The 10574-nt window shown below is 39.4% G+C and overlaps 1 protein-coding gene across 7 annotated transcripts; it reads left to right on the forward strand.

Moving 5' to 3' along the window:
- The first annotated feature begins 4588 nt into the window (after positions 1 to 4588).
- LOC124303605 (putative fatty acyl-CoA reductase CG5065) lies at positions 4589 to 7064 on the forward strand. Of its 7 annotated transcripts, none has more exons than XM_046761025.1 (5): positions 4589 to 4625; positions 4717 to 5342; positions 5670 to 5962; positions 6127 to 6388; positions 6445 to 7064. In XM_046761025.1, the coding sequence occupies exons 2-5, from the start codon at positions 4750 to 4752 to the stop codon at positions 6803 to 6805; spliced, it is 1509 nt and encodes a 502-aa protein (XP_046616981.1). In that variant the 5' UTR covers positions 4589 to 4625; positions 4717 to 4749; the 3' UTR covers positions 6806 to 7064. The 7 variants fall into 7 exon arrangements, with proteins under 7 accessions (XP_046616981.1, XP_046616983.1, XP_046616984.1 ...); XM_046761027.1 differs by having other exon boundaries at positions 4734 to 5342; XM_046761028.1 differs by having other exon boundaries at positions 4607 to 4639; positions 4734 to 5342.
- Positions 7065 to 10574: the final 3510 nt, after the last annotated feature.

A 10574-nucleotide genomic window follows, 5' to 3' on the forward strand; every position in this document is an offset into this window, starting at 1 on the left:
TGTTAAGGCCTTCTTACAAAGAAAATGAACCATCAAGATACATTATGCACGTATGATAGGGTCAATCAATGGCGCGATCAATGTGATTCCCTTACCAGCAGCGCGAGGAGTAAATCATCGCAGTTTGATTTCGATCTTGCTGCCTGTTCGGATTTCAACCTTCGATTTAATTTCATTCGCTTCTTAATACCACAGCAATCGTTGTTCTCTTTTAATAATGAGTATTTGTGACGTCTTAGGTATAATTATTCACCTCATGATTTTATCCCGCATACACATGTGTATTATAACCTATCGCACATAGTATCGAATATGAGAGTGCGCAATACGTATTTATGACCATTAACAATTTAATATATTTATATTTCTACTACCTCCGGTATGATCGAATCTACCGTGAGAAATTCGGCACCTCTGGGTCGTAAAATTTTTTACGTTCAGTCGCTTTGGTATCTATCATTGACTGAAAATTGCAAAGGTCGGTGGGTCAAGAATTGTTCCTACGTACAAGATCCGGCATTTAGAATTTCCAAATTCTGAGTTTAAATTCGTAATCATGCAGCTACTCTAAACACTGACGCTGCGATCTTGAAGTTTCGAATGAACAAGAGGCGAGAAGTACTGTGCGTCCTAAATGGGTTGAATAACTAGCTTTCTTTGAGTCATAGCTTCATCAATATGCGCCATGGAGAAATCTCACTTATATCCCTTAATATCATACATCATCATCATACATGATGCATCAAACATAGTTTCACAGTCCGAAACCAAATTTCGGACGTTCGGATGTTCGGATGTTCAGAAAGTGACGTCACCCAAAATTTTTTTTCTCTTGACGTCATCGATATATAGTACTCGACAGCGAAAATCAGCTAGCCGAATCACTCAGTCTGGAAACAACCGCGTAGTAGAGCGGACGTATGAGAACCGCGCTCCGCAGATTTCGAGTACCGGGTACTCTACCTCCTGGATCCTGCACCCCGGGTCCGCTTCCTGGTGCAACTCGAGTTCCAGGACAAGCGTTCCGTGATTTCTACGCTCCAGGTCCTTTATGTGCTGAATTTCGACCTCCAGGAGAAATGCTCCGTGGTTCCTCGCTATATTCCATATTCTTCCAGATATAGCCGAAGAATTAGATCTTGACATTCTGATAAACGAATCCATCAACCTCAACAACTGTAGAAAGGCAGCTTTCGGTACATCAAGGTGAAACAAAAGTGCACTTTGTGTACAAGAGACTGAGAAGCTTAAGGGTGTTATTTATCGCTAGTCGACCCCTCATCCCCCTCACACACACGCACACACACACACACACCTTGCACTCAGCTTCACACTTCGGAAATGAACGTTCAACCGCGTCTAGTCTTAATCAGCAGTTTTGGCAATGTAATTTTTTGCATCACCATTAATAGTCACGCTATTACACTGTACTTCCCACTTCGCGAACCGACGCTATTGGCAATCAAACAGTTATAAAGTTTGTGCCCCCCCCACTTTTGTGCTTAAAAAATCAGTGGTCTCGTGCCGTGCACCAGCCGGAGCTACGATACTCCTTTTACAACAGCCGTGCTGACAAAAACGGGAGTGCTTCTTCACTTCACGCGTCATCCTCAGTCGGCGGAGATGGAACCGTCCTCCGAAATAGCGGAATGGTACCGTGGAAGATCGATCTTTATTACCGGAGCAACAGGATTCGTTGGAAAAGTGTTGGTCGAGAAGCTTTCGCGTTCCTGCCCCGACTTCGGAACGATCTTTTTGTTGATCCGTAACCAGAAGGTCACACGAAAAATAAAATATTCACAATGGAGTTAGTCCCTACTCGGTGTTATTAGCTTCAATTAAGTTTGGTTCTAAAATGTTCGCAAATAATTTGCGGTTTTTTGAAAATGTAATAAATCCCAGATTAATCAAGTCCAGTATGCTGGTTTGTACCTACATCGTTAGTACAAATCTATTCATTGTCAGTTTGTGGAAGGAATTTGATCACGAATATCTCTTTTCCGTGCTTTGTAACTAGGATATTGTAAAACATGCGTATGTGAAATATCGTGAGAATAAATTTTGAATTCTACTTTCAAGAACACTGTATTGGAATCGAACCTTACGTTTCAGATCGATATTATTTCAGTTCACCCCGTCCATCATCTCAAAACTTTAACGGGTCAACTGGTATTTCATCATGTACTCGTATACGTCTAAAAAAACAAACCGTTCCGATCTGGTATTGTATAGTGTATAATTCGAATATCTTATTCAAATTTTAACCGATTCCCATAAAAATTGATGTACAACCGTTTTTTGGAATGCTGTATCCAAATATAGCCTCGGAATGATGAAATTCAAAATGCGAGTCTCAAAGTGGCGTTAGTAAGAATGGTAATTTTTTCAGTAACTTTGATAAAATTCGAATTTGTGGCCTGCGAGTGGTGTCATTGGATAAGTATCTCTTTAACCGTTTCCAGTTATTACTCCCGTAGTTGACTGGTGAAGTCACGGAAAAATCGGCGAACGAATTTCAGGCACAAGTCGATAACGCAAATCCATAATGGCTATCCGTTACTCGGCAAGCCTTTACTCAATTAGTCTCGGAAATCGGTCGCGAGGATATAAGCAGCGCTTAACGTTCCACATCCAGGCCACGAATTCTCCAACACCCTCGTGTTTCTTTGGCAACATCGTCGCAACAATCCACGCAAATGCTAAAAATTCGAAATCGTCAGACGGGCTCTGCCGTGCCAGGTCGCCAGAACAAGAGTGATTTCAAAATTGACGACCTGCCGCAACACCGATCTCGGTACGCTGCTTCCTACGTGACGTCATACCCGCAAGAATAGGCAACAATTGATCCGTCATCGATCTCGTAGATTGCGCAACTCGACGGGCGCCGTTTTTAATATAATAATACTGTAATATAATAAACACGTTGTTTTATTCAGAGTTTCGAACAGTTCTTTATTAAACATGCAAACAATACGTAGCAGTATGATAGATATGAATAAGGAGAGAAAACAAAAAACAACATTTTTGATTAAATATCCGCTTAATTCTGTTAAGATGGTGGTTTGATCCCGTAAGGAACTTACGCAAAAATTGGAAATCTTGGCATGTTATTTGTGGCAGCGCTACGCCTGCAAAATTTACGTTCAATAAATGGCTGGCATTTAAGTATACGCGGTTTCCACACGTTAGGCGTTTCAATGTACAGTATAAATGTATCCAAGATAACTTATTTTACACAAGACTCCGAAAATAGAGAGCGTACACAGACTTCAAGGGCGTCAAGATTATGTCACTTTTGAAAATAATTAATCGACGCCGTGCTTGATATCCGTCATAAGAACCCAGCGTAACTGATTCTACTTATAATAGCTTATACCTGAAAGATATTTGGAGTCTTGATACCTAACTTCTTAAGGATTCTTGATTGAGACTGTTCAACGTTTTGTATACTTCAATGAACAGGTATTTTACTTACACCCATTCCGCAATGAGTTTGAATAAAATGCTCGTTTTTCCCGGGATGATCAAATAGCAAGTTTTCATTGTAGTATTTCTCTGCACATGTATCAACGTATTCAAATCCAACTAATAGTAAAAGTCAAGAAATTCAACGATTTGCTTGCTTATCACTATAAGCTCGTCATTGCTCTACGATCATGAATTTGATCATCATGCGTAACAAATTATACTTATTGTTAGCCAATGTGTAACATATATGGGCTGCATGATTGCATTGAAAAAAATGTTGCGCGGTCTTGTGAATCTACAGTGATTTCAGACCAAAAATAATCAGAACGACATCTCATTTGCTTTCGATTAAAGAATTGATCCATACGTGAATTGTCAGGCAAGTATATCAATTGAACTCAACGTATAATTATATCCGAGGACGACACATCATTTTTATGATTGTTCAGCGAATAAAGTGTTTCTTCTCAAATTAAACGTTTAGACTATATTGCGAGGCTCACAAACTCAACCCGAAGTACCTACTTCAATTTACGGTGGTGTGTTGACTGTGTATATGCTTTGTATATATGTTTTTCGGATTCCAAACGGATGAATCGAATTAACGGTTCGGTGAAAAATCGAGCATTTGATTTATCGAAGTGAATTATTTTCGTTAAATAAACAAAGTGTTGATACATCTAATTGTGAGTAAAATTAAAAACGCGTTTTTGTTCGTTCATATTTGAGATGGCCTTCTTTGTTACACAAGTATTTGCCAACAACTGGATTTAATTATATAGTTTTGATCTCTACACTGGCGTATGAAACTTTTAGCATAAATCCTCAAACTTGGAGCGTATCCTACAGTGATCACTGTCGTTAGAGCGAAGAAATATCGGATTTCTTCAACATGTAATTCGTTTTACGAGTCAACACTTGCGAGCCGTTGCGTTAGCTTATTCTTTGGTAAATGAAAGTGTCGACTGTAAACCATGAGCAGTGAATTAGCATGCCCGCAATGAGACACGAAGAATTTTAGCTGGATTGTACTTTGGCCGTAAGTCTCCCACCCCAAGAGAACCTAACTCGGATCAGTGAAAATATACATCAAAATTCATTAGTATACTTCTCTGAGAGGAACTAATCGCCGTACGAGGGACACCCGCACATCAGGCGTGAGTACTTAGTCGTAAGTAGCGATTCAAACAACACGACCCTCACCGAGAGTCTCGGTTCGTGGAAAATTAACTCGCCGTTATCGTGCAGTCCTTTAAATTGACAAGGAATTGGCCGGTCGAGATGGCGGCTGAATCCGAGATTGCGAGATGGTATCGAGGAAAGACGGTTTTCATAACTGGGGCGACGGGTTTCATGGGTAAGGTACTCTTGGAGAAACTGCTACGATCCTGCCCGGAGATCGGACCGATCTACATCTTGGTCCGTGAGAAAAAAGACGTTCTCTCCCACGAGCGGGTCGAGAATATGCTGACATCCGATCTCTTCAACGAACTTCGGAATTTCGGGATCATCCATGGGGACAGAGTCCACGCCATTCCCGGGGACGTCAGCCTTCCAGAGCTGGGAATATCCCCCGAAGACAGACGCCTCCTTCAGGACACGGTGTCCGTGGTTTTCCACGTCGCAGCCACCGTCAGATTCGACGAGCACCTCCGACTCGCTGTGGCGATGAATTTCGAGGGCACCAAAGCAGTGCTACAGCTTTGTCAAGGGATGGCGCAACTTGCTGCCATAGTCCACGTCTCCACTGCCTACTCTAATTGCGACCTTTCCGTTATCGAGGAGCGTGTATATCCGCCGCCTGCGAACCCTACCAAGGTCCTGCAGTGCGTCGCGGGACTGGACGACGATGCCTTGGATTTCGTAACGCCAAGGTAATCGATCGACAACGTCAATTCGTGTGAGACGTACGTAACATGAAATGCCGATGCAAACGTGACCGGTACAATTAACTTCGAGTTGGACTCTCACTATCACTCTGTGCAAGTGATCATCCGCAACTCACAATCATTCGTTTGATATCGCACACAAACAATTGGCTGATTCACAGCCGGACGTAGACGAATAGTTAATTGCCATTGGATGGGTATCATTATTTGCAGACTTCGCATCGGCCGTATCAATTTGCAATTAGTCAGCGACGGACGTCCGGATTCTCCGAGCCAGGAAGCTTCGTAATGGTGTTTTGTGATTATTTACAGGCTGATATACGGCCATCCCAATACCTACACTTTCACCAAAGCCCTGGCTGAGGACATCGTCGCAAAGCACTCTACCGTTCTGCCAATTGTTATCGTGAGACCTTCAATAGTGGCAGCATCTTGGAAAGAACCGAGACCAGGATGGGTCGACAATTTCAACGGGCCAACTGCGCTCGTAGTTGGAGCAGGCAAGGGTCTGCTGACGAGCATCTACGGTCGAAAGCATGTAATAGTTGACATGATACCCGTCGACGTTTGCATTAATTTGTTCATAGCTGCCGCTTGGGAGATGGGTAAGCTATCGAAATTGTAATACGCAAAAAGCTAATCACAGGTCGTAATTTTAAATGAGAACTGACGTCTTTTCCCGCTTTTTTTGTAATTGATAATGGTGAAGCTCGGTACAAGTACATAATGGATACATGAAGAGAAACGGTATATTTTTGAAATTTTTAAGGTACGAGAAAGAGTAGCAAGCTTGTATCGGATATCCGCGTCTACAACTGCGTCTCTGGTCCATTTAGTCCGTTAACGTGGAACGATTTTATAACACACATGACTCCCTGTGGAACAAATTATGCGATGAGTGACACGATCTCGCCACCCGATATCGTTATGACGTCATCAAGAATCAGACACGCATTCAGGACATTTTTTTATCAATCGATAGTTGCCCACGTGGGAGACTTTATCATTCGGTCTTCAGGCGGTAAGCCAAAGTAAGTTTCTCTACGGCAATAAAAATTCCCCCTAAATACAGATGGCCTTTTTCCAGACTGAAACACTATCAACAAAAATTGAATCACATGGTCTCATTACTCGAGTTTTTTACCACGCATGAATGGGAGTTCAAAGCGAACAATGTTAAGCAGCTAAATGACCGATTAAATTCAGCCGACCAGGAAATCTTTGGTTTTGATATAAGTAAGATAAACTGGAAAGACTACGTTGTGAGCTACTACATCGGTATAAAAAAAAATGTGCTGAGAGAAGAAGACGACGCGATTCCTGCTGCTCAGAAAAGGATTGCGGCGTTTAAATTTGTGGGAAACACTTTCAAGGTTGGTCTCATGCTCTCTATCAGTATGTATTTATTGAGATATTACAATTTGTCGAAGTTTCGAAAAATCAGGTAACTTACAAAATGTTGACAAAATCAACCTTCAAGAATTCAATACGATGCTTTCTTGTATCCCTGCTTTGTTAACATACAGAATGCATTATTTGCATTTATTTATTGCTCTTATGTTTCCTCCTAAAGGAATGATAATGTAGATAACTATTGTTCAAAAATAAATCAACAACCACAATTATATTGATAGTAATATTTTTCCTAACATTTAGTTCGCATATCATCATACACATTTATATGTGACATGGCTACGCTGTTACGTGATTGAGTCAAGTATAATCCAGGAATCATTGATAAAATGCATCTTGAAACGAATGTGTAAAATTTGCGTTCTACATCCTTTATACGAAATTATCACATCTATCGGTTATCGACTGATATAAATGTCGCTTGAGCACAATGACGTATCCGCAAAGAGTAACGCGACTTTCGTATATTTTTTCATGATTTTATAAAGAGCCTAGGATTAGGCAGTCCCATAAAATTAGGATTGAATTGATTAATGACTAACGATAAATATCGTATTTACTGCTCGTGCACATACTTATAATAATTAACATATGTGCTGTATGAGTATGTGTATACATATGGTTTGCATATTAATTACCTCCATATCTGTACGTGGATTATGCAGTCAGCCCTGCAGAGTTGAGTGTTGCATGCTTTTGGTTTCGCAATCCTGGTTCTTGGGTGAGGAATTTTAATGTTACACGTACATTTACCATAATGTTGTTTACACTGTTAGGCTGTTACAACGTTTGAAGTCTTCCAACGTTGATTTTATCCTTCTCTTCTTGGCAAAGAGATTTCATTTACTCTAGGTAAATATAGTTTAAGCTCCATTGAACCGCGCCGCGGTAGGATAGTTAATATTTTCTACGAAGGAGGCTCAATTATTTGAAAATTTCAGGGAGACAGAAAATATTTGAATTAACGATTGTGCCCAGGGAGACAGGTGTTACTAATGTCGCAAAGCAACGAGTCGTCAGTGTTACAGACATATCTTTACCATGACGTCTCGTGCCATGTAAGTATGTATGTACGTAATTGAAAAGTTTGCAGAATCGCGTTTTTAACCACTTAAGCCAAACGAAGTCAAGATAGATCGGGATCGTTATGCGATTCCAGGTAATTTTATTTGCTAATTCTTTTTTCTTCAACACTGTCATTTGCACATTTGAAGTGAGCGATGCTTTTGCTGATTTATTCGTAATTACAAATACACACGACAATTCGAGGTCAGCTGTATTTTCTTTGAAGAACGCCTTCATATTTTAATAAACATTGGCTCTTGTGCAGTAAAAAAAAAGAAAGAAAAAAATAAACGCTTATTCACGTCTTCGCGAATTTGTTTGTACTGAAGAATTCGTTATACCGTCAATTACGTCATCAGTAACGTTTAACACCTATTTTTATAGAAATTATACCTTTTTTATATTCAAGCATTCCCGTTCGGAGTTCAAATTTCTTACACATTGATCCATCACTAACGCACTTTGACAAGTACATATGGCACAGACGCACATTCAATGCCACGCGGTAGGGAGAGCCAACCTCTGACATTATACTGAAATTAGCTAATTGTAAGTAGCTACGGTTTTTGTTTCCGAGTCCTCCCGTTACGCATTTGATGCGAATCAATTGAATATCAATATGCAGCTTTCATTCTGATGCTCCAAGAATATAGGTATAAGTACTGGGTATAACAAGCGCGTTCGTTCTATCATAATTCGGTACCACACGCCATCAAGCCAAATGTGATTCTGTTTTACCGATTAAACGACAAAGCCTTCTTGTTCTTTAATTTGTCTGGTCAACCGTCACTATTAGTTTCAATTTTGAGTTATACAGAGTGCATAAGCTCGTAACGGCGTAACGACGACGAATAAATATCTTGACATATTACATGTATAATTGTTATCAGAGGTTAAGGTGAACTTACTTTTGCTGAGGCTGATTCTCGCTTGAGATCGTTTTAGCTTTCAACGCGGTAACGAATACTCGAAATATTACATCACTTCGATATAAATCTAATTTATTGCTAATAAACCGGAATTTCGGGCCACTTGAAGTAAATAAAATTCGAAACGATTCGTCGATATTTTTCGCTGATGATACATTTCGATAATTCGATACATTCGAGATTCGATCGTTGCATCAACTTTTTAAGAGAGGATAGCGAAGCACAGGGAGAAAATGAGTTTCATGTGAGTAATCACAGTCCCATCGTGATTTTATATTTTTATTAAACGCACCCGTGATCGTAAGCTATGCAAAGAAAATATCACCGTGGCAATATGGATGTCCGTCACGTCCATCATGTTTGCACGCTGCATATTCTCGAGGATATTTAGCACCTTGGGTTATACAACCATAATGCAGGTAAGACACGCAATTTCGAAGACTGGATATTTGTTTAACGACTAATCAAACGCGATTCATTCATTATCCGTGGCATAATCGACACAAGTTGTTGGCTCTTGACAATCTGAATTACGTAATTTGAAAACTTAGTTAGTTCCATATTCGTCAATGATTTCTCACTATTACGTGACAGTTAAAATTGCTGTATGAGAAACAGTGATTTCTGAGTACTTGTACTTACGATTATCTGGCCATTTCGCATATAATATATGCGCGCTACACGGATCGTCGGTACTGAATCTAATTTTGCTCAATTAAGCGTGTTGATGCCACATTCACAATCAGATGCAATTACGGGTCGAATTACCGAAGTAAAGGATAGCATTTGGCCTGTGGTCAATATACCAATTCTTTCGAAAAATTGTGTAAATTAGTCCGAAGCAGTTGGTCCCAATTTTGTAGATAGTTTATGTATATTACGTAACTTTGCTACATAGGTATGTATCATTCAAATTTCTTTTTCAAAATATAAAAAGGGTCAGATGCTTCCACGGCCTCGTGGCATAAGTGCGACAAGTTTTCTTTTTCTTTTTATTACCTTGGGCGATTCCAGAGGCGCACGTTGATTATATTTTACAACTTCGTGGAAATATATTAGACGGGATCAGAGCTTTTCGGAATGTAGTTGACAATTTTTTTATAACAACTGACTCGATTGGATTTTCGAGCGTATATTGCGGGAAATTAAAAAGGAATTTGGTGGTTTGTATTGACAGAAAAATCAATAAATTTTACAGAATATTCTTGTTGATTGCCGCTTGGAGAGATTAGCTAAATGACACAGGGGTTTAACATCAAAAATTTTTAATTGAAATAAAATCAATTCCTTTAGATATTTATGATGCGCCGACAATCCGATATGACGCACATTTTTTTTCTTTCGTCATGCCTCAGGATAACCACTAGTTATCGCGCATGAGAGGAGAAAAGAAGAGTAGATAATTAAAAATGTTAAAACAAAACTATATAAATAATTAAATAGCGCGTCATCACACGGAAAGTGTCTGAAACACGAATATATGATCGTTGCTATGCTTAAAATTACGGATTATCATTAAAACTACTGCGACTGGTACGTGTCAGTAAAGTGAAGCAGACAATTTTTTAAATCTTTCATTTTTTTCAAAGTTTTGTCTTGTAGTTCTTCTGTTTTGTAATAGTACAGTACGATTATTAATTAAATTAATAATAATAATAAATATTGTTTTCTTGTATGCATCATGTGATTGGATAACATTACAGATGAGACTAGCTGGTGATGACCTTCACGGCGCTACCTTTTTAACCTTGGGCTCTACATTATCATTATTCAACATTTTCTTATTAATTATTAATTAATTTATTTTACC

This window comes from Neodiprion virginianus, chromosome 4, assembly GCF_021901495.1.
Source record: "Neodiprion virginianus isolate iyNeoVirg1 chromosome 4, iyNeoVirg1.1, whole genome shotgun sequence".
NCBI lineage: Eukaryota > Metazoa > Arthropoda > Insecta > Hymenoptera > Diprionidae > Neodiprion > Neodiprion virginianus.

Excerpts from the sequence above, each read along its gene's own strand:
- LOC124303605 (XM_046761025.1), top strand. The coding sequence starts at position 4,750 with ATGGCGGCTGAATCCGAGATTGCGAGATGGTATCGAGGAAAGACGGTT. Across the intron at positions 5,343-5,669 it reads TTGGATTTCGTAACGCCAAG|GCTGATATACGGCCATCCCA; the intron begins GTAATCGATCGA and ends GATTATTTACAG. Across the intron at positions 5,963-6,126 it reads AGCTGCCGCTTGGGAGATGG|GTACGAGAAAGAGTAGCAAG; the intron begins GTAAGCTATCGA and ends GAAATTTTTAAG.